Source organism: Maniola jurtina, chromosome 1 (assembly GCF_905333055.1).
Source record: "Maniola jurtina chromosome 1, ilManJurt1.1, whole genome shotgun sequence".
NCBI classification, from domain to species: domain Eukaryota; kingdom Metazoa; phylum Arthropoda; class Insecta; order Lepidoptera; family Nymphalidae; genus Maniola; species Maniola jurtina.
The window spans coordinates 9,016,219-9,043,664 of record NC_060029.1 but is presented as its reverse complement, the minus strand read 5'-3'; the positions used below and the strand labels follow the sequence as shown (position 1 = coordinate 9,043,664).

The window sequence follows — 27,446 nt, the reverse complement described above, 5'->3', positions numbered from 1 at the left end:
AATAAAATGTAATTAAAATCCTCAGACTAAGTATTATAAGTTAAAATCAACAAAACCTCTAAAAATTACTAAAATAGACTCCGCGTGTTTACTCTATGATCCTTAAATTGTTGAATTTGTTTGTTCATGGTTTGTTCATCTGTGTAAGGTTTTTGACGTTTTTGACGTTTGCTACGGTGGCCGTTGGCGTATCCCGGCAACCAACAAAAAACAAAATGCAAATGTTTGTAAATACTGTGAGCAGAAAAAACAAGAAAAATTAAATAAAAACTTGCAGATCATTGCAAACCAAGTTTAATATATTATACTGTAATTTTTAAGTTTAACAAAGTGTTCATAAACGATAATAATATCCGAGTATTAAACTGTAAACTTTTAAATCCGGCACGTTTGAATATTTTATTATTAAATTATTATCATCGTCGTCTGTGTCTTTTTAAGTTAATAAATTAACTCGAAAACATCTTTAAGTTCATGTTTAGCAGTCCTAATAGAAATATTACGCAATCATGTTTATTTATATGAGTAAGAAGGTAAATTCCACAATACAATCATAATTACTTGACTTATAGAATAACGATGCTTCTAACTACATATCTATGCTTCTAACTAGGTTACCTGGACAGTGGACACAGGTAGTCGGTACCGAGAATAGTTACATGTTAATGCACGCTTATTATGAAAGGCAATTTATCAAACTTATTAAACCTACTTTTTATGAAGTACCTGAAGGCATGCCTATTGTCTGAGGCTTACACTATTCAGTATTAATTATGAAATTTCAGATAGCTATACCAAAACAATCAAACGTAACATGCTTGGCGTGGAATCACTCTTCAGGTTATATCGCTGTAGGTGGAGAAGATGGGATGCTAAAAGTTTTGAAACTAGAGTCAGGTAAAATTAGAGACATTCATTTATAATGATGCATGGAGTTTATAAAAATTACAAAAATATACAGAACAAAATAAAATATTATTTTCTTAGATAACTGTAAATCAAAACACAAGTCAATGTGTCGAAGCCATCAGTATATTTACAAAAATCTGTAGATAATCACTGTATATATTAGTACATTGATAATAATAAATAATCATTGAAGAATTTGTAAAAAGTTCCAATGAGATTCCCTACCTATGTGTTAAACAAGCAAAATAAAATTTTGCATGCTTCTTAGTCTTTAAATCCTACCCTCAACTGTGCAAGGGCGGATCCAGCTTTGGCGCCAGGAGGGGGTCACATAGTCGTGGTCAAGTCAAGAACTTATAATTTAATTTTGATAACAATAGATACAAGTAAAAAGAAGGTACATAAGTCACGCAGCACTCTTTCAGTGAGTAGGTACCTAACATATCTACCTATGGGATTTGTTTAGGGGGGGAGGGGGGGTATCCGGAGAAAAAATCTTCTACTCGACTTGACGGGGTGAATACCTAGTTGCTTAGTGGAATTTTACCTTTCAATTTGACCAAGATTGATTGAAGATTTGAACAAGATAGAATGCAACAAGAAATATGAGCGCGAGCGCAGAGAGCGTAATTTTTTCTGTTACAAATAAAAAAGCGAGAGATGAACGAGCTCAGCCATTAAAAATGTTATGTTTTAAAGCACCTCACTCTACTTTTCTCATGGAAAATAAAGATTTTCTAGGAATATTCAAAAATGTAATCTCATGCGCATGAAGTTCCGGGTAACTACTACAAAAACAACTAATAGTATAAAAGCGCGAGCGAAGCGAGCGCAAATTTATTGATAGATTTACAAAAAACTTGTAAATTCGAAAACTAACTAGTATATTATGCATTTTGAAAACAATTTCTTTTGGCTACGGCCATGTTAACAATAATAACATTTAAGTTAAAACACACGCACTGGAATAATGAGAAACTGATTACTTACCATTTCTTGTAATTAATAAATTTGCAGCAACAATTTTTAAGAATACTTATTTTATTTTTATTTATTTTTATTTATTACGGTATAGTTACATGGTACACTCATAAACACATTAGGTATAGGTAGAAAGAAATTTTAGTTTTTTAACTTAGAACTAACTATGTTATGATATTGTGTTGAAGTTTAGTCGTTCCGATTGAGGTAAGGTCTAGCTAGACGTTACGTACTAAGTAGTCGACAAGCGCGCGCAAGTGTGGCGCGGTAAAAATTCAAATTTTCGATGCGTTCGTTCCCAAACGTTTGCCATCATACAAAGTTATTATATTATATAAAAAATAATTAAATATTGAAGTATGTAGTTACATAAAATCTGTATGGTGACAAAATATATAAATAAAATCATTATATTAAATTAGTAGTCCACCTAAGTCCTGGAACCAGCTCAGGGGGGGGGTCATGACCCCCATGACCCCCCCCCTGGATCCGCCGTTGCAACTGTGTCTCACTGTGATCAACCCATGACCATGGTCTTTCAAATGAGCCTATGAGTGGTAGACTATGGCTTTGGCCATAGTCTACCACTCTGGCCAAGTGCAGATCGGCAGGTCTAGTCCCTCCTAAATCAAAATCCTAGATCCGTCACTCCTTATAAATAAGTGTTCATATCACATTTTAGGTGGAAGTGGTAATCTTTCAATGAATCTTAGTTTGGAAGGCCACACAGGGCAAGTTTGTGTGGCGATATGGAATGAAGTTTTTCAAAAATTAACTACCAGTGATGAACATGGAGTCATTATTGTTTGGATGCTGTATAAGGTGTGTACTATTCACTTAAGTTTTCAGGGTACCATACCCGTAAGGTGCCAACAGGTTACGGGACCCTATAACTAAGAATCCGCTGTCCATCCATCCGTCCGTCTTTCTGTACAGTGGACTGGACGAGTGGCAAAAGAGGACTGACAGACAAATAATTAGCAAAAGAAATACACTTTCACATTTATAATGTTATTATATTATTGTTCTACTTACTATTCAGCTTTATTGGAATGTTAAACCATTTTAAAACCTTTCAACTGTCTAGGGTTCCTGGTACGAAGAGATGATAAACAACAGGAATAAATCAACAGTTACCAGTATGGCATGGGGATCTGATGGTCAAAAAATTTGTATAGCTTATGAGGATGGTAAGAAGTGGTCAGAAAATTAAGTTGATAGGCTTAATCTAATGCTATCCTTTTTTGCAAGGAGCATTATGAAAGTGATAGCAATATTTTTTGATCTGTCAAGAACAAACAGAATTAGAGCTGTGGACCAAAGTGGGTATGTTTGTTTATAGGTACGTAAGTTGTATTTTCTCACTGCACGCGAAACGAACGGTTGAGTGATGAACAGCGCGCCGGTAAACACCTCCGTCGTCGTCGCGCCTCTTTTCGTCAAGTAGAATGACAAATCCCGCACTGCGCTGATTCAAAGTCAAAAATATTTCTTTGGCGCCAACTATTCCTAAAGTAATCGCAAAACAAGTAACCCAATCTTGAACAAGAGACGTATGAATATTCAATGAACAAAAACAGGCCTCACTTGGGCTTGAGTAAGTATTTTATCCTAGACCTTTCATCTAGTTTATCCAACTTTAGATTGGACTGCTTGTTTTGCGTTCACTGTTTTCTATGCGACTTTTCTGTCATTTCAAGATTATAAAATGTTGATTGATTAGGTAGGTAGGTACGGTACTTTCAACAAAGTTAATATTCAAATATTTTAAATAATTAAAATAACTATCAAATAGACTCTTCCAGTAACTGGTCACATTATTTAAGTACTTTAATTTCAATATGAGAGTGAATCTTGAACAAATATTAAAATGTTCTTTGACTCTAATAAATAATTTCCTTTTCAGGTGCGGTTATAGTAGGCTCGGTGGATGGCTCTCGCGTGTGGGGCAAAGATATCAAAGGTCCAGGGTTAAGAGCCGTTCAGTGGTCTCCAGACAACTCGCTACTACTATTCGCCCTTTCTAATGGAGAACTACATCTATATGACGATCAGGGAAATTTCACGGTAAGTATATACTTAATTTGATCAGAATCAGAATGTTCTTTATTGAATTAGTTCATTTTAATTGTATATAAAAAAATACGTACGTAAAGAGGATCTTAGAGCTCGTTCAGGGAGACGTGGGGCGTAGAAGGCGTTTGCGCGGCGCATCTAACGTCGCGTCGAGCGGTGCGTTGCTCGTTTGTTCTGTTTACGAAGAGGCGACATGTGAAACGGCGGGCGGGGCCGCAGCGCCGAACGCACAAAAACAAACATATATGGCAAAGTGTGGTCTCATTTATGAAGACGCGTGGGACGTTGCGTGGAGAACAACGGGGTTCGCTGCAGCGGCCGTGGTGAATCCGCGCATTTACCACCTTTGTGTTCATCGAGTTAGCAATACTTAGAATGTTCAACAACTATTACCGACTTTATAGTTGCAATACAAAGTACTGCGACTATCGACCCATCGGAACGTGCTAGAGAGCTACGACAGTCTTTATATAAATCATGTCGCGCCTTTTTCCTATTACGTATAAGTTACGACCTTATATGGATCTAAATATTAATCTAATTACAGATGCCAGTAGCTAGCAACGGAGTACCAGAAGCCATGGAAGTTGTTTGCATGGATTGGTTTCCGGGTAGAGCACCCGCTAACCGGCCCGTTTTGGTCATATGTTACAAGAACGGACTCCTGCTCTTAATGAAAACCTGTATAGAAGAAGGTATCTTCACTGATTGATGTTTCCACTTTGTACTTAGTTGCTAAAAAAATAAACACGCGCAAACGCATGCTTGCAAGCAGACACGCACGTACGCTCGAACTCTCACACATGCACAAACACACTCGCACAGAAATTGTCATAGGTATACTATAGCCTCCCATAGTTGGGTAAAAATAACAATCATGTTTTGTTTTAGAGAGTGTAGTAGTGAACACAAATATGACGATGGTGGACTGTCACTGGAACCACAACGGCTCGATACTGGCAGCGGCGGGCCGCACGGAGGAGCAGGCCAATGTGGTGCAGTTCTTCACTGGCTTTGGAGAGGTTGGACATAAAAAACAAATTGTTTTTTCCAAAGTTTCTTTGAATTGATGATTTATTAGAAAATGATGTAGGGATCAAGATCAGACTCAGGGTCCCCACCCAAAACGTACTTAAGTAAGATCCATCCTTCGGTCCTAAGGATCAACCCTGCCGCAGGAAATCTTTTGTTCATAATATGTCTCTTGTAGAGACTTTCACACGCCAGGGTCTGATGGAAAAAAAAATTGCATGTTTAACGTCAGCACCTGCGTACGCTGCGCGTGCCGGGCGGGCGGCTGCGCGCGCTGTCGTGGGAGCAGCGCGCGCTGCGGCTGGCGGTGGCCGTGGACTCGTTTATCTACTTCGCGAACGTGAAGCCCGACCACAAGTACGCCTTCTACGGCAACACGCTGGCTTTCGTCTCCAGCACCGACACTGTCACGTTTTGGGATACAATCACACACCAGGTTTTTAAAAGCTTTTTTATTAGTTTGACTTGTAAATTGTATACGTGTGTTTTCATTTCGTCGATATAGGTTTTCATTTTTCGGCTATCTACTTCCAAATTGTCCGATTGAGTTGAAATTTTGCAGACATGTGTGGTTTGGATGATAATGATCTCCTTCCTGACGACCTTCGTGCAGTGGTAGGAGCTATGCTCTTAAGTGGAAGGTCCCGGGTTCGATTCCTGGCAGGTGTTTGGAATTTTATAATTTCTAAACCGTGGCTAGTTACCACCCTCTACCGGCAAAGTCGTGCGGCCAAGCGATTTAGCGTTCCGGTATGATGCCGTGTAGAAACCAAAGGGCTATCTAAGGACTTATATATTTTGTTTTAGTTTCAATTCTTTTTAGTACATTAAAATAAGGTCTTCTTATATTTTTAACTTCACTTTTACTTTCAGTCATGGATAAACCACATTCCTGATGTCGTAGACATGTGCGGCGTCGACGAATATTGTATTATTGCGACTATGTCAACACTGATTGTATCAAACCAACAAGGAATTCAATGTGATGGTGAGTTGGATAATATTTAATGATAGTTTCAATGTTGTTTTTTTTTGGCTGTAAAATATAGAAAATCAAAGATCTACTTAGTCGAAAATTTTGACTTTTATCTAAAACTTATTTCTGACCCCAAGATTGACTAAGCAAACCTAGAGGAGTTGTTTTGACTTTTGACTATAACATAATATACCTACTTCAATACAAGAATATAGTTACATACTATACTTTTTGGCAGCCGAGAGGTGGGCTGCGAGAGCAAGTGCGCTGTCTGCGCAGGTACAGTACGGATGGAAAATACATCAGTGTGATTTGCGACGTGACTTTAGACTACAACTCCTCAGCCGTCAATATGTCTAAATCCCACTAATAAATATACCTTATTGAATAGCACAATTTTATTATTTTAATTTAAGTTTATCAATGTTTTTTTAGCCAAACCGATCACAATATCCGTGGCCTACGTAACTATTAACAGTAAAGCTATAGCAGTAGCAGCGTCTAAGGAAGTTTTTATAATTTGGAGATTTTCCACGCCTTCTAGACAACGTAAGTTTTATTATAATTTATTACATGTTATTAATCCATACTATTATTTAATATTATAAATGCGGAAGTGTGTCTGTCTGTCTATCTCCTTGCTTTTCACGGCCCGACAGTTCGACCGATTTTGATGAAATTTTGTACAGAATAAGCTTAACTCCCGGGAAAGGACATAGGCTACTCTTATCCCCGAGAATCATAGACTTCCTACGAGATTTTTAAAAAACCACGCGGGCGAAGTAGCGGACATCATCTAGTATTAAATAAGTGAACTTAAATAAAGAAAACAGCTTAGTAATACATTAATATTAATATGCCTTTAAAAACTAAGGTAGATAGGTACTCGATTAATATGATAAATAGACTAAAATAAGGTAGGTTCTCAATTCAATGCGTATTTTTAGGTGTTATGGAGCAACAATACTTTTCCGATGGAACTCCGTTTACATCGGGAGAAGGAGGATTCCGTGACGACACGATTTGCTGCATCACTTGTTCCGATAGTCACTTGTTAATTGGTAGAGACTCCGGTACAATACTGCTGTTTTCATTGCTAAACTTCAAGAAAATAACGTCTATAAACATGAACACAAGACCCTATAAAATGGGAATCAATTCGAACTCAAGGTATGTTTCTAAAACAGATTTATATTTGCGCATTAAATAACCAAATCGCTTCATAATCTATGCCTAACAATAATCAATAAACGAAAATTATATTTATTTTGAAAGTTATGACCCTTGAAATATTTCTTTTTAGGCCTGAGGCCACTTCGTGCGTAAATGAACCATGTAAAAAACGAAACTAACGCGGTTTTAAGACAGACTTTACTAATAATAATTTCAAATGTTTTACGGCCGTATTCATAATCATTACTATGAGGTCTCACAGTGCGCTCAAACGCATAGTGTAGGTTCCACCAATCATATCATTGCAAATTGACGTCATTGACGTGACACATTCATCTGATTGGTGGATCCTGCACTGCGCGTTCGAGCGCACTGTGAGACCTCATAGTAATGATTGTGAATACGGGTGTTAGAATTGGTTAAATATTTATTAGTTTCCAAAATAATAATGTGTATCGATTATTATATTTTTTTTTATCTAGCAAGTTTTTCGTGATCGACCAAGGCGGGTCGCTGTATATCCTGGAGACCGAGATGGCACACAACGTTAGCGTGGGACAGGCGCTGAGGAAGTAAGATTGCTATTGTAACATAAACAAACTTCTTGTTGTTCTTTTTAACTCACTTACCTACTCCAGCAAAGAGTATGCGATCTGGAATCTTTAATCAACCACCGAGTTCCTTTCTGGTTCTTTTCAGTAGAAAATAGGAAGAGCATAGATTTAGTAGAAGGTAAGTCAAATTCAAATTGTTTTTATTCGTTTTAAGGTTCGGAATGCCGTTCCTACCGAGAAGAACCAGCAAGAAACTCGGCGGTTGCTCTTTTCAAGTACATATTCAATTTACAATAATATGCCATACTGTATACAAGCAATTGCAGCGCCGTGTATTGCTGGAGCGAGTCAAATTCAAGCTTTTTTTGTCATTTAGATAATTTTCGATTTTACAATAAGAAGCAATTGTAGTTTATTTGAAAAAAAAAATCTGTTATATTTAGCGGATGCTCCTTGACTTTAAAATTAAATCATTGCCGTTTATATCACACTGTCCGTCCCTACAGTGTTTCGATGTTCATAATATATGAATGCTGTCGAGATGTGCAAACTTAAGTGAGGGATGTTTTTTTCAACGAAGTTTTTTTGATTATATTTGTGTGAGAGCACATGTACACATTCAACAGTGTGACAGTCAATGTAGACCGCGACGCGTTTTACGATACGCACACAAATACGCTAACGCTTTTTGATACACTCACTACTACAACCAGGGCTGAGTGGACTTCGTCACTATCGTATCGTATCACCACAGAGAGGTGTGGGGCGCGCGCTGGGCTCGCGACAACGCCTCGCTGCTGGCGGCGGCGGAGAAGGCGCGCCTTTACGTGCTGCGCGATGCAGAGCCGGAGGAGCCGCTGCCGCTGCAGGGCTACCTCTGCTGCTTCAAGGCAAGCGATGCTCCAAACAGCCAAATAAAAAGACTCAGTTATATACTAACCGGGGTTTATGTGTACGCCACGGATACATGTATCACATGGTTCATACAAAATCAATCAAGCACAACCCCTGCGCAGAAACAATGCTTCTCTTTCTCTATAGTCGTATTCCTCATTACTGATGTTCGTGACCCCTTTCCATTAATCCTAAAATGGTAGAAGTTCTCTTGGGATAATAATGCGGTGGGTTCCCAGATCCTTCTTCATGCTTAATAGGCTGGAAATTAAGAATATTTTACTCTAGGACCTGGAAATCACGACGGCACTTCTAGACAGCATAACGGACAAGTGTTCTCCGCAGCATATAGTACGAGTCGAAGTCAAGTCCCTAAGGGACACGCGACAACTCCTGGAAAAGGTTGGATTGAAGGAAGCTGAGAGTTTCATAAAAGATAATCCACACCCAAAATTATGGTAAGAATCATACTTTTGTTTTAACTACAGCGATAGTCTACAATCACATTTTAATATTTATAAAACTAGCTTTTATGTAATATAAATAGTGTGAGGAATTAGCGATAAAATACCGACTTAGTAATCATTTTTTAAATTAAAGAAAAATAGAATTTGAGCTTTAATCAAGTGTTGAAAATTAACATCAAAAACACTTGTTTGAAAAGTTAGTGATTTGCTATATGAATTTTAACTCTGCTTTGTTTGATTCCGCACTAAGAAATAAACTGAACGATGTTAAGTTCTTGGTGTTTATTCCTTTGTACACAAATTGATTGGTCTAAAAACTTATGTTCAGCTTTTGTTTGCTAGCTTCTCAAATGTTTTTTATTGTCAGGTTGTTATTAGCGGAGGCTGCTTTGAAAAGTTTCGAGTCCCCATCAGCCGTGGAGACGGCGGAGGCCGCGTTCGTGCGGCGCGGCGATTACGCGGGCGTGCGCTTCGTGGCGCGCCTCAACGCGCTGCACTCCGATAAGCTCAAAAAGGCAGAAGTGCTGGCTTACTTCAAGGACTTCGACGCGGCCGAGCAGATATATCACAACGAGGACAGACGGTGAGTTGTCACGGATATGCCACGGTGCAGGCTGCGTTCGTGCGGCGCGGCGACTACGCGGGCGTGCGCTTCGTAGCGCGCCTCAACGCGCTGCACTCCGACAAGCTGACGAAGGCAGAAGTGCTGGCTTACTTCCTTTACACCTGGATAAAACTCTTGCAATCAGGTGCTATTTTATTAATTTCAGAGTTGCATTGAGAGCTCTGTTGGATGCATCTCCTTTTATGTACTCATCGAAATCAGTTGCTATACTTGGACGGGACGTTGTCTTGGTAATTGGTATTCAAACTACAGAATATTTTTTTTCATTTCTACTACCTTGTGGTGGCTACAATGTACCCAGTGACGGATTAACCCTTAATCAAATTAAGCAATTGCCTAGGGCATCACGTCTGAGGGGGCACCAGAAGAAGCACAAAAAAAAAATCCGTCCTTAGGGCATCACGTCTCACTCTCACCAAAAACTACACCAAAAAAAAGTTTCTAGGACTAATTTGAAAATTCACGCGTGTTGCGTGAATTCAATGCTCGGAAAAGCCGCAAGGCGCATTTCAAAAAATAAATAAATTATGCTTTGGTTTTTATTGTTGTCGCAACTATACTCCACTTCTAAAGTACGTTACATCTCATCATCTTATTTTACAAAAACCTAATGTTTTTAGGTGGTAAAGGTTTAAAGACCGATTCTAGGGGGGCCCACAGGCATGTATTGCTTAGGGCATCAAGTAGTCTTAATCCGTCACTGAATGTACCTATATAATATACTATATCATTGATTTTAGGGATCTTGCGATAGCCCTACGTAAGCGGCTGGGCCACTGGTTCCGAGTGGTGGAGCTGCTAAAGACGGCGGTGTCCACCACGGAGGCGCAGGTCAAACAGGCGTACAGCAATATAGGCGACTATTACATCGATAGGCAGAATTGGTACGTATTTATTCAAAATAGCCACCATTGTACACTATTTAATTGTCAATTGTTGAATTTGTAAGATAATGATGTAATTAATTAGGTAAAACTTAAAACTAAAGCTACGAGGGTTCCAAACGCGCCCTGGTCTGAGAAAAAGCCCATAAAACACTCGGCCAAGCAAGCAACTTCTTAAAATCTCTAGTATATAAATGATATCATGACGTTACAATTTTAGGGCCGGCGCACTTGAGTACTACACTATGTCGAATAATACAGACGGACTAAAAAAATGCTACATGGCTTTAGAAGACAACGAATCACTAGCCAAGCTGATCGCTGCACCAGCAAAACCTTCCAAGGTACCTTTTTTTAATCAACGTTATTTTGGTAGCGGTCGGAAAGGTGAGTAAAGGTAGACCTTTACTCACCTTTCTGACAACAATAGTATAATAAGGATATTGTGTGGTGTATACAATCTCTAAACTAAATTGACCAGTCTAAATCTTATGCTATCCTTTTTCTTAGGGAGAATTATGAAAAGGATGGAAATTTAGACCTGCCATTTTAGTTTAAAGGACCGAAGAATTCGCATGGGGGAAAAACATAAATCCACGCGGATGAAGTTGTGGGCATCATCTAGTAATAAATAATAATTGTTGAATGTTGTCTGATTTTAGTTTTATTTTCATTTGTATTGGGTATTTTATAAGCTTTATGGGTGTACAAATTTCAAATGTCTTAAAGGAGCTGATGGCAGCAAAACAAATCTCTGAAGAGGGAACCGACAGTCTTCAAGCGCCCTCCATTCATGCGATAACTCAATTAAGAGATAGCGGGCGGACGCTGCAAGCTGCGGCGATGGCTTTTCAGGTAAGTTGTTTTCTCCTAGGTACAGTTATAGGGCAGAAACATATTTGCAATATGCTAGTGTAAGGATAATAATAATAACTTATTTCCACATAATTTTTTAAAACCACACAAATATTTATTTAACGAGACTAGAAACTCTTAAAGTTACAACTTGGCCATTTGCGTGGGTGGTGGATCTGACTCCTAACTAGATTTACCTGTATGTTACCTGTATCTAGGATGTCATTTCCAATTCCCGATGCAGTTTGCGGCTTATAAGTTTACTAGTTAACTATTCACATGTAAGGATAAACCCGCACCTGAAATTTACGGCAAGATTTTTTCCTTGACCAAATATTAGGATATTTGGTATACTTACAAGAGTTTTGTAATATATGGAAATTGAGTGAGCGGCTTCATTCAGTTTCCTTGTAACAAAGAATTTTGCGCGAAAATTCCGGCAGGGTAATTTCGCAGTGTGGGCTTGTCGTAAGTAACGTTTTTTTAGAGACCACGAGAAATTGCGTTTTACGTTGACGTTGACGTTTCGTTGTCAGACGAGTAACATGTGCGAAGGACACGCAATATTATTTTGTATGTACCTACATAACTGACAGAGGTCAAAAACGCAATCTTTTGCTGGCTCTATGATAAGGTGTTAAGTATGCTTCTGGAAAAACGAAATACTTTATTTTACCCGATTATCAAACACCTACTACTACAAACGACTATTAAATTGGATTCAAAACGCGTCGCCTGGCATAGGATGGGGTCACAGAATTCAGAACAGGTAGGTACATAGCTCGTTTTTCGGTGAATCACGTTATTTAGAAACGCTGACGTATAGATATAGCGTAATAGTTTAGTTTACGTAGCTTTTAATGCTAAAGATGTTCTTTCGAAATATTTTATATGCGAAGATGCAGAGTATTTAAAATTCTGCATGGAATGGAGTGTTGTGAATTAATTGAATCAAGTCTCCAATGTATCCGGAATTAATTTTAACCAGTCTCCACACTTTTTTCATCGAAATCTTTTTTGGTCTAACGTGAGAGTTTTATAATTTGAATTTTCTTCAGTTGGCAAACTTGGAAGCATCCAAAGCATCCTCACCATGGCGAATTAAGAAACTGTACATCCTTGCTGGGCACTTGTATACTCAAAATTCTACTGGTAATATATTTTATTTTTCAACCCATTTAAAACTAAATTTTCCGATTTGCTTAATAATCTAGATTCTAAAAGTAGGCGTGTAGAAATTAAGAATACCTACTGTGTACACACTAGTGTCCGACCGAACCTTCGCTTGTGGTCCAACGTGGATTCAGTGCGTCCGATAAAGATACGTAGCGGTAGGGCTGAAAAGATAATTTTGTTCTTAAAGAAAATAATAGGTATTGAATTTCTCAGTACTAACCCGGAGTTAGGAACTTAGTGGTGCGCTACCCCCGTGCCATAAAGCCGTCGCTGTTGCGCCTGATCCATTAAAATGAAATTACTTATTCTGTGTAGAGGGAACATCGGGCAAGTCGGCGGCTCGCTGCTGGCGGCTGGCGCACGCCGCGCACTGGCTGTGCTGCGCGACGACCCGCGCGCGCGCGCCGCAAGCCCGCGCCGACGCCGCGCTGCGCCTCGCCGCGCGCCTCGCCAGCGAACACGAGCACTTCCACCGAGCGCAGCACGTGCAGGCCAGTGTGCACACTGTCGAAAATGCGAAGCTTATCGCACCTTCAGTACCCTTAATGTAACAGGATTGTACATTTCAGGTGTGGTGTACCGTCGCAGCTCTCTCCTTGCAAGGCAGAGCTTTCGATCTCTGTTCAAAAGCGCTGATTAAGTTAGAAGCTGTTGATGTAAGTGCATATACTTTTAGACTAATAAATAATTACTAGATGATACCGGCGGCGACTTCGTCCGCGTGGATTTAGTTTTTTTTTTAATCCCAAGGGAACTCTTCGATCCTCCGGGATAAAAAGTATCCTATTATACGTATACGAAATGCAAGCTCTATCTCTAATAAACAGATAATGTCTGGGACTTCTTCCATGTGAATTTAGGTTTTTTCTAAATCCTTTGAGAGCTTTATAATTTTCTGCGACAAAAGTAGTCTATTCCAATTCCCGGGCTGTGGACTAAATTTAGTCAAAACCGGTTAAACTCATGGGCCGTAAAAAGCTAGCACACAGACAGACACATGTTTGCATTTATAACATTAGTATGGATTATACTTCTCAAGTCACAATCCTTGGTGGTCTAATGACTAGCATGTTCGTCTGCAAATCATGTGGGCCGGGTTTGATTCCCTGGTCGGGCCAAAAGGTTTATTAGGTTTTTCTATCATGATATTCTCATAACAGGCTGAAGTTGACGGTGTAATAACTACTCCCCGTGCTTCGAACGGCACGTAACGCAAAAATCGCGAGTCCGCCCAGCGTCTCATCCCTCCGGTCATGTCGGATTGCAGACTCATTCAGGGTTATCAATTATTATCAGATGGGGAAATGGGAATGGAGAGCAGATTAGTACTATTCGCAAAAAGCAGGGTTTAGGAAAAGCAGGACCTATTTAAATAAAACAATTTTTTTATGTTTTATTTGTTACATATTTTCAGAATTACCCATTTTAAATTGCAGACCGCATTTTTTTAGGAGAGTGATAAAAATCTTTATAAGTGTGATTAACTGCGTGCATGTTAGGTCAAAGATCTGGTGGTGTCATTTGGATACCTGCCATCTGGTAACCCTAGTTTCCTAAAAGAGTGAGACACACTATTATGCACTATACGCAATATCTCCCGCGCAGTTGGGTAGCCTGAGATTGAGCTACTATTGAGATTGACTGTTATGGCCCAAATTCGCTCAGGAGATCATTATTTTATATTTTATACTCTAATAATATTTTGTTTTTTACAGCCACATACCTTCGAAAACATTGCGATTGAAATCTTTACAAGATGTAAAGTGAAAGATGCTAAGGGAAACAAAATCGAGTGCCCTCAATGTCAAATAAAAATACCAGATTGGTAAGTTATCAAAAATATTCGTGCCATTTTCATTTTTTCATAACTTTTTACGGTTCCGTATCTCCAGAGAAAGGATCATTTCGTTCACTGCCTCAAAAAAAGGAGTGTTCACTGTACAGGGTTCATGTGTCCTGACCCCTGCGAGATTCTTTATTCCACTTCTAAATGTCTTAACAGGATTTGGATGTATGGGGTATCGTTAGAATCCTCTTACTGAGGATGATGTAAGGATTCTAATGAAAAGTTTTAAAAAATTATCATTCCGAGTGACACTGGCTAGAATTTTTTTGAAACAATTCAATATAGCGATTGTATGTTGTGATTCAATATAGCGAATGTGATTTTTTTAAACTTTTTAGTTCATTTTTTGACAGGGCAGTCTTGTTTTGATGACGATTTGTTTATAATATGGGATGAGTTCGCAGGGCGGCCGGGTGCGCGGGCTGCGGCGCGCAGTTCCCGGGCTGCAGCGTGTCGGGGCGGCCGCTGCCCGCGCCGCGCGACGCGTGGGTATGCCGCAACTGCGACGCGCACGCGCAGCGCCACGAGCTGGTGCTGCGCCACTCGTGCCCCATGTGCCACGCGCCGCTGGCGGCCTAGACCCCACACCACCATGACCAACTCACGCCGGCTCACTACTGAGCACTGCTCTCCTCTCAGAATGAGAAGGGTTTGGCCATAGTCTACCACGCTGGCCAAATGCGGATTGGCAGCTTTCACACACGTTGAGAAGGTTTTGGAGAACTCTCTGGCAAGTAGGTTTCCTAACGATGTTTTCCTTCACAATTAAAACAACTGATACTTATTGCTTCAAAGTTCAAACGCACATAACTTCGAAGTTAGAAGTGCGTGCCCGGATCGAACCCCGGATTCCCCGAATAGGAGGGCGACGTTTTAACTACTAGGCAATAAGACAAAGCGCTTTTGTTCCTCCTAAGGCTAGGCACGCACTGGTTGTTAAATAGCCACCTCAATTCTTCATACGGCAACATATATGAATGTGCGCACAAACTTAATGTTTTGTATGATAAATCGAGGCGGCTATTTGATCAGCCGGATATTTACCGCTCGTGCGCGCCTAGCCTAATCTGATATAGGTAATAATACTCGCAAAACAAATAGTCCAACCTGATCATGAGACTGCACATTACAAAACAGATCTCAGACGGGCTTGTATAATCCTTAGTCTATATGACCTGCATAAACCTGCAGGTCATATAGACTAAGGATTATGCATAATATTGCTACTTCAGATTGGAATGCTAGTTTTACCAGCACTATTTATGAAACGGTAGGGTGCAGGAGGGTGACGTTTGAAGGGAAAAATTCATTAGACTAAGAATGACCCCCGCTTTTACAATGGTGATGTATATTCTGCATTGGACACGAAGAAGGACATGATTGTTTTAATGATAATTAATAAAACAATTTTTTTTCTAAATAATTATTTATTTAATTTAACAGATTTTCTTTAACAATGTTTTGGAAATAATCATTATCTGACTAGATAATTTTGTATTATTAGTAATCAATGAAAATTGTTTTCTTTTTTACAATTGGTTTGAACAGTAATAGTGGCAAATAAAGACAGATGTTGATATTATAATACGTAACTATGTATTTGGTACAATGCTGTTTTTGGACTATGCAATGTAAAATAACTATGTATATTATTAATAAAGAGAATAAGTATTGCATTATTTACAAAGGTTTTTCTGTATACTCTGAGTCACATACACAAATATAGATTTTGTTATTACTGTTAAGTTTATCAAAAATTTATGGAACATCTGTTTTTTACAAGAATTAATTAAGTATTCTTTAACATTATTGAACAAAATTGTTATTAGGCATATCAATTTTTGAGAACTGTAAAGTATTGTCAATAATTTGAAACAGTTCTGGGGGCTGGGGGATTCTCCCAGTTTCTAACTTAGACCATAGTGGAATGTTATCGAGAGATATTTCAAATGCACCAGAATAAACCAACTGGCCTTCTATCATGTTAAACAAAAAGAACATCATCATGCACGCATACAATTTGTTGTCCAGGCACCAGCTCCACCAGGCAGGCTGGGGTTTGTTCAGCCAAGCAAAGATATTGAACCCGCTCAGTATACACATGATGAAAATCATTTTCCCAAATCCCTAAAACAAAAACATTTCTTAATTTAATACAAATGGGAACAATAACTCCCTATCAAGTTTTATCAACATCAAGATGACAAAGACAGCAATAAAATTTTAACATTTAAACTATTGTGAGTGATTTCCATTATAAGTTTGTTAGGGCTATACTCACATATTTAATTGACATAAGCTGGGCTTTGATAGGAACTCAGCTCCCTGCACTTTGCGGTTGAAACTGTAAGCCACACTGTGAGTATAGCCATAACAATCTTAACTTATAACAACAATAAAACTAAATCTTTGACCTGCCTTTCCTGGGGAACCTAAATCTTGTTGAATGTTGTCTTGTATTATTTACGCTGTGATTTTAAGTTAATTTGGGACTACCAATGAATTTTTTGTTTTCAACTTTGAAACATTTTTTTCACATTTATTCAAAGGAGTAAAAAATTTGCCAACTTGAAAACAAGAAAACCATTACTAGTCTGCAGAAAACTAGACCCTGTTCAGTTACAGATACATTTTTATGTAGCTTGAAAGTGAACTGAGGTCTGATTAACATTTTTCTATTTTTTCCATTATTTAATTGCTGATGTGTACCGTGATTAAGTCTGATTCAGGCAAATTTTGAACTTCACTTTCTTATAGCTAAATTTGCATTTCAGCTAGGTAGTTCAGTGTATGTTTGTGTTTCTTTACTAGAGCCAACAAAGTATCCTTTATTTCTAAGGCTTTAAAAGCAGCTTGACTATCACTATTTATTTTATAGGCAAATACTAGGCTCCATCGTAGGTATTACTGACAGACTTCTATGCAAAGTATGCATAAACAGCAATGGGGACTGAACACATACTGCTTAAATGTAGTGGTGTATCTGCTCAACGAGAAGCCCACATTGCAACAGTCCCAGCAACACTGTGTGAAGTTGGTGCTGAACTGTTTGGATTCTGCAGTAAGTTTGGCTATCTAGCAAAGAGCTGCAATAGTATTCCCACGTACAACAGCCGGCAATGTTTGAATGTGAAAAAGAAGACAACTGATATAAGGAGGGATGTCTTTCAGAACTCCTGGTTTTTATACTTACAATAATCCTTGAAAGATACAAGTTTAAGCCTGGTGGGTCATAATTATCGCCAATAACAGAAATTTCTGGATATTTTTGTTGAATTATACCAGCATAGTCATCAAAAACTTTTTTGTAGCCACATGAGTAACTGAAAACCACAAAAAACAAGTCAAATTAACAATAATCTGTAATGCTGTAAACTATTCTGGAAATCCAGTATTTTAGCATACATTTATCTTTCTATTGAAAATAAATAAACAATACATGTGGCTTGTCTTTGCAATAATTTTACACCAGCACAGTTTTCCCATGGTATAGCCTGTGTGGATTTAGTTATTTTAAATCCTGTGCGAACTCTCATTTTCTGAGATAATAAGTAGCCTATGCCAATTTCCAGGTTGCAAGCTATCTATGTACTAACTAAAGAGGTAATGCCTGAGACTTCATTCACATGGGTTTCAGTGGGAACCCTATGCAAACTATTTCTGCACCAAATTTCATCAAAAACTGTCAAATAGATGGCCCATGACAATATAGTAGACATATAGACACTAGTGATTATATTAGTATGGATGGTCTCTAGTAATATAGTAGATAACCAATGGTATGGACAAAAAATGTACAGCAGAACAAGTGGATTAGATATCTAATTCATGTCTGTGATAGGGATAAAGATAAAAGATGGTGGAAGACAGGTTGTGAATAGGTATTTTTGTAACCTCAATTTTTTAATTAATTCAGACTAATTTAACTTGATATAGTTTAAAAATTGAAATACAAACCAGTAGTAAATATTCATAATATGACCAACTCCTTGACCAATTTTAGAAATACTTTCCGCATCATTTTCATTTGTATGTACGTCGCTGTCAGTGGACAAAACGAAACACAACAATAAACTTGTAACAAAAAATGTTATGCTGATGTTAGTTAACATAGACATAATGAATGTACTTTCTTTGTCTTTTAATCGATTAATTAGCTACAATAGTTCACCAGTACATTTACTATATATTTGCCTTGTATTATTTTAAATTTTAACTTCAATGCACATTAGGTAGTCACTGATTTTTTTCACAATTCATGACAGTCAAAGACTATGTAACAAAACAAGGAACACACTATCACTATATTGATTGTGTTTTCACTTAGGATTTTGGTTTCCCAAGCGAAAATTCGTATGTCTATGGGTTTCCCCTAGTTTTTTCTTTCGAATTTAACTACGGCTGCGGTACTAAAGTATAGGAACTCACTCTAAAATATCCTAAAAAATTCAAGATACCTCGATTTAGGGCGCATTGCATGTAATTATTGTTAATATTGAATTATGAAACTTTGTCATCATACCCTTAATTTCTAGCCCTCTATTGAAGTTTGATTGTATCCCAAATTACCCTAAATACTTGTCAACCTAAAAAACGCCTTATGGCGTGCCTGATGTTAATCATTTCTAAATAATTTTAAAAACATTTAAAAATTACATTCCAAATCCACATTTCAATCAATGCAGCTTTTGAACGAGAAATGACATTGCTTTTTACTGAATATTCATAATTTTATGATAGTAATAGTCGCAATACTCAGAGGAGACGCTGATTCGAATCCTGCTAATTCTATTTGATATGTAGGTATTTAAAATTTTTTAGAAATTCTCTTCAAGTGTAAGTCAAAACACTATCTTCAAAATTACAATGGCACGGCTATGCCTTTGCTTGACTTAGCATGTCACTGCTGTGCTTCCAGATAGCTAGTCATTTTACCCTTCAACAGAGCGAAATCTCTAAAACTGGGAACACTGCCATGACATGACACAGCATGACACCTTGTGACCCAAGCATGACCTTAATCGTCCATAGAGTAAATAATATGTTCCTTGTCCATGTCCACAGACTTGAGACTAGTAATATCACAATCTGTCATCTGATTATGTTCTATTGGTTCAAAATAAGTTTCAAACTTTCAAATCAAATGTAAATAATTTGCTGTGTATTATAATGTTAAGTGCTAATTGTATTTATTACTAACAATTATTTTCTTGCACGACGCAGGTACATAAGTACGTAAGTACTTAATAATTCTAATCACGTAATAAATATAATGCAAGTCACAGATGCAAGGTTATGGTTATATTCAATAAAGCTTAAAAGTTACGAAAATTACGAGCTTCCTGGTGCAGTGTTAAGCACATGGATTAGATAAAGTTTTTTCGGCAGCAGGTCCATGCTCAGTTTGGGAATTTACAAAATTCTAAAACATATCTATTATCTCCAGCCTGTGGAGTCCTCCTGGCTTCGGTCGCGGCTAACTGGCTAGTTCCCACACTACCGAAAAGACGTTCCGGCATGCGATTTGGTGTTCCGGTACAATGTTGCATAGTAAACGATTAGATTAAACTGCCACACTCCTGCCATGTTTGCCTGCTTCCTCTTAGTGAACTGAATCATCGCCAGTTTCTAAAAGATAGCAGTCGAGCAATATTTACGAAATTTTAGTCTACCATGTACATGAATTTGTTCTAATTGCTTTTATTTAAAGTTTTCTTTACTTTTTAGGGTTCCTTCTGTAATATTAGCTGCTGCGATAACAATAATGCCTCATAGCCATTGCCATGGGCATGGCCATGATCATGATCATGTCAACCCTGACGAGTTGGGAATACATTACAATCTATTTCAAAAAATAGATAAAGATAATCTACAATGTCTGAATGAAAGCATTGATGGCGCTGGGAAAACTGTTTTCAAATCTTGGGATGAAAGATTAGATAGAAATCAGGTAAATACCTATTTTTTTTTAAGTGCTAAGACGTTCACTGCTGTTATCAGCGTCCAAATGATGATAATGACTCCTGAGAATAAATGAAGTTACCTACTTCTTAAATGTTAAATTGTAATCATACAGGGTAAGTTATTTTTAAGTTAACTTTGTATATGGCTTAGATTCTATAGAGTTGATATGTTCACTTTGTGACCAAACACCTATAAAAAAATTTGATTTAAAGAAAATGTTGGAAGTTAATCTCCTCTTTGGATAGATTAATTATTATTGGTGCACCATATTAATATTACTTACATGTTTTAGTTTGTTGAAAGTGATGCTGATGAAGAGTTACTTTTCAATATTCCTTTCACTGGAAATGTTAAATTAAAAGGGATTAAAATTGCTTCAGAGGATACAGATTCACACCCAGCCAAGTTAAGATTGTAAGTATAATTAATTATTACTCTTCTATATTTATTATCTTAAGCACTCAGTGAAAATGCTTGGTCTAGAGGCTTTGGTCAAGTATGTTTCTAATTTGGGATGTCCCTGGATCTTGACTGTTCTACACTAATATTATAAATGTGAAATACTGACATAATAATATTTTACATTATATATATGTCTATCTGTTAACTTATCATTGGTTTAACCAATTTTGACAACATTTGGTACAGAGATAGCTTGCCCCTGGAGACAGTTACTTTAAGTTACTGGATAAGTTACTTTTTCTCCTGGAAAATCAATGAGTTTCCGCAGGAGTAAAAAACTAAAACCACGCGAATGAAGTCGCGCGCATCATGTAGTTTTTTATAATTTGTATGGCGAAAATGGCATTTTTAAGGCGAAATATATTATTTTCTATTACAAAAAAAGGATAAGATTTAAAAAAAGTAAAGATTTGTCCACATTAATTGCAAAGAAATGCTAATAACCGCGTCATCAGCATTTTTTTGATGCAGTCACATCTTTCATACGCATTTTCAATTGTTCAGTTAAAAAATGTGTAGCATGCGGCTAGGGGTCCTTTCTTCACTATGCAATCAAATTTAATCACATGTTACAAATATACCTGTTGTGACTCTCCCTGGTTTAAGCACTCATTAGGGTCTTTGGAACACGTCTAGTAGTACCAATAGTTCCCCCACAATCCATACAAGCGAACTTATCAAATTTTCCGTTACTACTACCGGTAAACGGATCCGTCCGCGCACGTTTTGTATGGGTGGGTAACAGTGGGGCTGAGTACTGACCGAAGTCAAGCGAACGGTATGAGGACAAGGTTGCATGTGACTGACCAATGCCCAGTGCTACTCTCCCATAAAGGAATGTTAAACAGAGAGTGTATTTGTCGAAATACCAATCATTATTTAATAAATACAGTCGTGTAATTATGTTCATATTACATGGCATATAAAATTTGTGAGTAAAACAGAAGATACAAAAAGAAAAGAATAGAAGAGATAGTGCTCTACAAACATCACCCAATCGTCGTAGTTTAAAAGTCTTCACTTTCTTTGATCTGGCAAGAGATCTTGAAAAGTCAAAGGCTTGACCTACATGAATATAAATAACTATTATATCATTTTTAACATCTACATTCCTTCTATATTGTATTTTTCAGATTTAAAAATAAACCAAATATGACGTTTGATGATGTTTCTATGGAACCAGATCAAGAGTTTGAACTACAGAAAGATACTGAAGGGATCCTTGAGTATAATCCAAAGTAAGTAAATCTTAAGATGTAATATGCTCATGTACTGAATACATAAATAATAAGTAATGCCAGAAACGCATTTGTAACAAGCCTAATCCTAATCTCAAGCCTAAGCCTAATCAATTTAATTTTAAGATTATTAGCACATTACAAAAGTTACAACGATTATTATTGTGCAACTGGCTTGGCAGTGTGTATTGGTTGCCCCTTATGAGTGAGCGAGACAGAGCACAAAAGATCATAGACAGTAGAGTTTGCTTTACTGAGATATTGATGCAAAAGATAGAAAATGTGACAAACTCACACTGGTTCACTTAGTGTTGCTCTTTCTTTTCCAATATGAAGGAGCAAGGCAGAGAACACGATTTTATAATACAATGCGTACGATGATTTCACTTGTGCTCACTGTCCTCCAGCTCACAGGTTTTTGGTGAACTAATTATTTTGAATTTTATTTATTAACTAGCTGATGCCCGCAGCTTTGCCCGCGTGGATTGGTCAGATCCTCTACAGCATCAGGATTGAGGAGTTGGAATCCAAATTTTTTATGAAACAATGTCACAACGTTCCTCTATCGATTAAAAAAGAAATGACGCAAATCGGTGCAGAAATCTCGGAGATTTCGGTGTACATAGGTAGAAAAACACAACTCCTTTTTTTAAAGTCCGTTAAAAAACTAGCCTATGTTACTCCCTGGTCAATTCTCTACTTGTCTGTGAAAATCCCGTCAAAATCGGTTCAGCCATTCCGAAGATTAGCCTTTTCAAACAGACAGACAGACAGAAAAAAATTTTAAAAACGTGTGATTCAGTGTTGGTATCGTTCATATAACCATATGAGCTTAATATGAGGTAGTTATTTCGAAATTACAGACAGACACTCCAATTTTATTTATTAGTATAGATATAGATATCTGATAACATATCTGCTTCCATTTCAGAATCGTCACATTCTCGTCAGTAACACACCTGACTATGCATTTTCCTAGCAACTTTGGAGCGGAAAATACCAAGATATATTATATTGGACTCAAGGGTGAATGGACACAGGGGCACAAGCATGGAGTTACTATTTGCACGTATGAAGCTAGACCAATGCTCGATGATCATAAGTTAAAGCATTTAGATTCTGTAAACAAACCAATAGACTAGGGATGCAATAATATTTTAATAAAGTTTTTAAAAAAAATTCGTGTATATTTTCATCAAAGATATCTAATAGATAATCGAAGCTTTTTAATCCATACTAATATTATAAAGAGGTAAAGTTTGTAAGTTTGTAGAAAGTAATTTCTGGAACTACTGAACCGATTTTGAAAACTCTTTCAGCAACAGAAAGCTACATTGTTCCTGATATAGGCTATATTTTATTTTAAAAAAAATTGGAGATCCCTACGAAAGTGATAAGCTACCCGTGCGAAGCCAGGGGCGGTCGCTAGTCTTTTATATTTATTCATCCTAATGATAATAAACAAATATAAAGATTTTGTATTCAAATAAACTTTTAAAGTGCTTTTGAATGGTCATTCAAAAGCGCTTTAAAAGTTGCTGCCAGAGAAGAACTAATAAGAAACTCTGCAGTTGCTCTTTCCCAATGTTTTAATTTACTACACCTACAAAATGTCCATTTTTCTATACCTAATAATACAACACCCAAACATGTAGTAGTATTTAAAGAAAAACTAAAGGATCCTTACCTAGAGATCGCGGGTTTGAACAGTTTTCTATAAAACTAAATTAGAGGAAAATGTGTGTTAAATGACGAAATATCGATTGGAAGAGACTCAAATTACTTACTATATTTTATCAATCTAGGAATCAGGGTAGCAATTCAAATCAACATAAATATTATTTTGATGGATTTTATTTTTAAACACTAGATTTTCAATAATATTCTATATAAACGTATTTATTTACAGACTTTGTAGGTTTTACCTACATATTAAATATCAAGAACCTATCCTTTATTTATTCAGTACAGTTGGCCTAACTACCAACTGTACTGTTCCTTCCTCAGCGTGTACCTACTGTAATAGTAATAGGTAAGTGTAAATTTAATTTTGCATAAAAATTTCATATTAAAGGTATTTAATGTAATATTGTATATAGTTAGTTAAAATGCTTATATTATTGTAAAAAATTAACAATTGTTTTACAAGAATAGTTAATATTTAAATAATATCATACCTATTCCTATGTAAATAATTAAAATAAAGGTGACTCGACAAATATTTCTTCTATTATGCATAGGTAACTGAAAATTTGAATCTTTGCACTTATTTTACATTAATTTGAAACCGAAACAACAATATCTATTATGTAAAAGCATTAAGTACCTAAGTAATATGGCAGTATCAATATGGCAAAGCTTAAATACCTACTTATGTACCTACTTGTACGATGAGAATCTAGTGGCAAATGATGTGATTAAAATACCAATACCGAATATGGACTAGGTCTCTTATAACACCGCCCCACAACAAATAGATACCTACCTTCTCCATCAATGGTAGTAGGTACCACAGTTTAGATATGAGTAAGTAACCCATGGCGTACCTATATTATATTATACAAGCAAACTCTGTGTCCTACATAGTACATTACTATCCAATTCTAATTTGGATGCCTTAGTCACAGGTCTACTTTTAACAATTTTGAGTTTGCCAGTTCAAAATATTGATATTAAAATTCTAAGAATCCCATTAGAGATTTTTCCATTTTTTTTATACATTCTTAATCTTTTTTTGCAATAGTACTTATTTTAGGCATTTATTTAAACATTTGACATAACTTTCTATATTATAATTACCTATACCCAAGCATTTTTATTAGATAGACCAGGTAAGCATGGACGAAAGAAATATTTTCTACGTCCATGTAGGTACGTAGGTAGGTATTTATGTATTGTCACGATAAAATATTAAATAATATCTACATTTGACTACTTGCTTAACTTTAAAAGATTGGGAGGTACATAAAGTTGTAATGAGTTCCTAATTCGATACTGTTTTTAAATAATCGTGTTTTCAATGCCGGCGCCTGCCCCGCACGTAGCGCGGCGGGCCTCCGGGGCGCGTCCTCTGCCAGCGGTAGAGGCCGGGGCGGCGCACCGCGTTGGGGACGGCCTCCACCGTCGCGGTGCCGGTGCGCAGCGTGCTCGACCGGCCTGGTTGGCGTCTCATACACACCGCACACCTGAAAGTTAAAATATTCATTCAACTTCACTGTAAAGTTATTAAAGTAAGTTTACTTACATAAACATTTTTTAGAAACGCAAACAATTGTTTTGCTATGCAATATATTTTTAACCGACTTCCAAAAAGCAGGTGGTACTTTTTTGTATTCCTGTATCACAAGTACCTGTAAAAGTTCCAACAAGAGGTCTATATCCAGCTGTGGTGTCTATCGATTGATGACCGCGATGAAGACTAGGTATTCTATTGGTCTAAATCTTTGACATTGCCTAGTTAGTTACCTAATAATCGTAGTGTAATTAGTAACTGCACTATAATTTAAACAATTATTATAGTGTGGTTAACTAATTGAATAGCACCTTGTACGGAAAAGGAGCTTAGATTTATTTACCTGCTGATTTTCGATATTTTATCGGCCTTTAGTGTTTGTTGTTCGGGTTTCTGGAACATCTGACTGGGGTCCAATGCGGAGAGCCAGTATGACAACACCGTAGCAAAGTAGTTGCACCGACCGAGTCCGTTGCATTCGATGACTGGTCGTGCTCTGAATTCGCGTAGGCACGAGCCAGGTGAAATTAGGCTTTGGCCTGCCGCATCCATACCCGCCGTTTGCTGTTTGAACAAAAATATCGTTGTAGGCTGCGTATGGATTAATCATGATGATTAATTACCCTTACTAAAATTATATTATTATTGTGAAATGGGTCGTCTGTTTGCTAACTTTTCACGGCCGATCCGTTTAACAGATTTCCCACAAAGAGTCCCCCCAAGGATTCCCACAGGATTTTTAAATGCCCATCTGATTAACCGATTTTAACGTTTGGTCAGAGATAGCTTACATCCCGAAGACAGATATAGGCTATTTTGTACCCAGGAAATCAGAGTTCCCACAGAATTAAGAAAAAACTAAATCCACACGATCGAAGTCATGAGCATTATCGAGTTAAGTATCTATTAATTGACTCTGTACTTACCATTAAGAAACTGTACCCCACCCATAACTCTTCCCAGTCAGTTGGACAACTAGGCGTAACACTGCTTTGGCTATGAATTGCAATGGATCTCGTTGATGACTCACAAACTTGGCATCTTAAACAAAATTGTCAATAAATTATTAAGTATAAGTATTAAGTACGTATAACCAGGCCAGCCCAAGGTCCAATTGCATGGCGTGTGGTTAAAGTTAATTTTCGATCACCGTAAAATTTTGACCGTCAATAGAAGCAAAATGAGTTGCACAAGTTACACAAGTCAGGCCTTTTTAACTTTGAGTTTTGACCCATTTTACTTTTAACCGTAATCATGAAGATATGAATATTGACTCCGTGTATTGAGTACTGAGCACGGGTCTCCTTTCAGAATGATAACGGTTTAGGCAATAGTCTGCCACGGTTGCCCAGTGCGGAAGGCTTAACACACGTTGGAAGACATTATGCAAAACTCAGGCATGCAAATATCCTCACAATGTTTTCCTTCAACGTTGAATTATTTTATTTAAATAGATATATATTATTGTTGTACAAATTTTAACATAACGCAACTTCAACCTCCGCTAATGTAACTGGATAATGAATGGCATATCTATAAAAATAAAAGTAGTGAGAGTCCGAAAAACAACATTAGATTGAAGACAAAAGTATAGTTCTTACCTTGATATGTAAGACCCTACATCTCTTGCTTCGATTGGCGTCATTGCCATTGGCATAGGTTCTGGAGTTGACAGCCAAAAACTGTAATCTTCTCTTTGGGCAAAGTTACAGCGATTGTTAATGTCACAAAACATAAAAGGCATTGTTGAGAATCTTTGCAGGCAGCTTCCAGGGGCACCTGAAAAAAATTATTTTGCTACACAACATCAAGAAAAGCCATTTTACAGAAAATGTTTATTAAAAAACTGTTTTATGTTTTCTTGTTTACTACCAAATAGACTGTAGGAAGATGAGTCCTAGTCGAGGGCTATCTACAATCTACATCTTTGATTGTATTTATAATATTTAAAAAAAACTGGTCATATGGTATCAGAGTACCTACGCAAAAGGTAGTGTTAGATACTAAAAACTTTTGCGGCGATTATTTCTTTATTAAAAACTTTATACAAAACCTCACAATGATTTTAAAACATCTGTTTAAAATGGCAAACGAATTTTTTT

The 27,446-nt window shown here is 37.2% G+C and overlaps 4 protein-coding genes across 12 annotated transcripts in view; 2 read left to right on the top strand and 2 right to left on the bottom strand.

Annotated features, from left to right (window-relative positions):
* The first annotated feature begins 210 nt into the window (after positions 1 to 210).
* On the top strand, positions 211 to 16,223 carry LOC123870966 (WD repeat-containing protein 35). The gene is made up of 23 exons (XM_045914513.1): positions 211 to 533; positions 786 to 897; positions 2,573 to 2,712; positions 2,978 to 3,080; positions 3,797 to 3,957; positions 4,514 to 4,661; positions 4,858 to 4,988; positions 5,231 to 5,434; positions 5,872 to 5,986; positions 6,410 to 6,523; positions 6,922 to 7,144; positions 7,630 to 7,719; positions 8,456 to 8,591; positions 8,884 to 9,053; positions 9,430 to 9,645; positions 10,428 to 10,571; positions 10,792 to 10,915; positions 11,301 to 11,426; positions 12,485 to 12,578; positions 12,918 to 13,093; positions 13,172 to 13,258; positions 14,318 to 14,427; positions 14,853 to 16,223. The coding sequence occupies exons 1-23, from the start codon at positions 510 to 512 to the stop codon at positions 15,025 to 15,027; spliced, it is 3,123 nt and encodes a 1,040-aa protein (XP_045770469.1). The 5' UTR covers positions 211 to 509; the 3' UTR covers positions 15,028 to 16,223.
* On the top strand, positions 4,279 to 23,475 carry LOC123872405 (PITH domain-containing protein CG6153). Of its 9 annotated transcripts, XM_045917316.1 has the most exons (8): positions 4,279 to 4,289; positions 6,232 to 6,236; positions 7,042 to 7,047; positions 13,945 to 13,948; positions 20,176 to 20,398; positions 20,705 to 20,826; positions 22,008 to 22,112; positions 23,044 to 23,475. In XM_045917316.1, the coding sequence occupies exons 5-8, from the start codon at positions 20,213 to 20,215 to the stop codon at positions 23,252 to 23,254; spliced, it is 624 nt and encodes a 207-aa protein (XP_045773272.1). In that variant the 5' UTR covers positions 4,279 to 4,289; positions 6,232 to 6,236; positions 7,042 to 7,047; positions 13,945 to 13,948; positions 20,176 to 20,212; the 3' UTR covers positions 23,255 to 23,475. The 9 variants fall into 9 exon arrangements, with proteins under 9 accessions (XP_045773272.1, XP_045773109.1, XP_045773033.1 ...); XM_045917153.1 differs by lacking the exons at positions 4,279 to 4,289; positions 6,232 to 6,236; positions 7,042 to 7,047; positions 13,945 to 13,948 and adding exons at positions 19,519 to 19,593; positions 19,665 to 19,683; XM_045916694.1 differs by lacking the exons at positions 4,279 to 4,289; positions 6,232 to 6,236; positions 7,042 to 7,047; positions 13,945 to 13,948 and adding exons at positions 19,577 to 19,593; positions 19,665 to 19,679.
* On the bottom strand, positions 16,065 to 18,726 carry LOC123872965 (thioredoxin reductase-like selenoprotein T homolog CG3887). Its single transcript, XM_045917629.1, has 3 exons — positions 18,406 to 18,726; positions 17,642 to 17,771; positions 16,065 to 16,575 (listed from the first exon to the last, which is right to left on the bottom strand). Exons 1-3 carry the CDS (start codon positions 18,564 to 18,566, stop codon positions 16,255 to 16,257), a joined length of 612 nt encoding a protein of 203 aa, XP_045773585.1. The 5' UTR covers positions 18,567 to 18,726; the 3' UTR covers positions 16,065 to 16,254.
* A 1,027-nt stretch (positions 23,476 to 24,502) lies between the features above and the next one.
* Positions 24,503 to 27,446, bottom strand: part of LOC123870714 (collagen alpha-1(IV) chain-like) — a 43,108-nt gene continuing 40,164 nt past the window's right edge. The window contains exons 12-15 of the mRNA XM_045914129.1: positions 26,946 to 27,123; positions 26,271 to 26,385; positions 25,688 to 25,908; positions 24,503 to 25,297 (exon numbers count right to left, since the gene is read on the bottom strand). Coding sequence (XP_045770085.1) covers positions 25,129 to 25,297; positions 25,688 to 25,908; positions 26,271 to 26,385; positions 26,946 to 27,123 — 683 coding nt within the window. The 3' untranslated portion in view covers positions 24,503 to 25,128. The remainder of the gene's footprint in view (positions 25,298 to 25,687; positions 25,909 to 26,270; positions 26,386 to 26,945; positions 27,124 to 27,446) is intronic.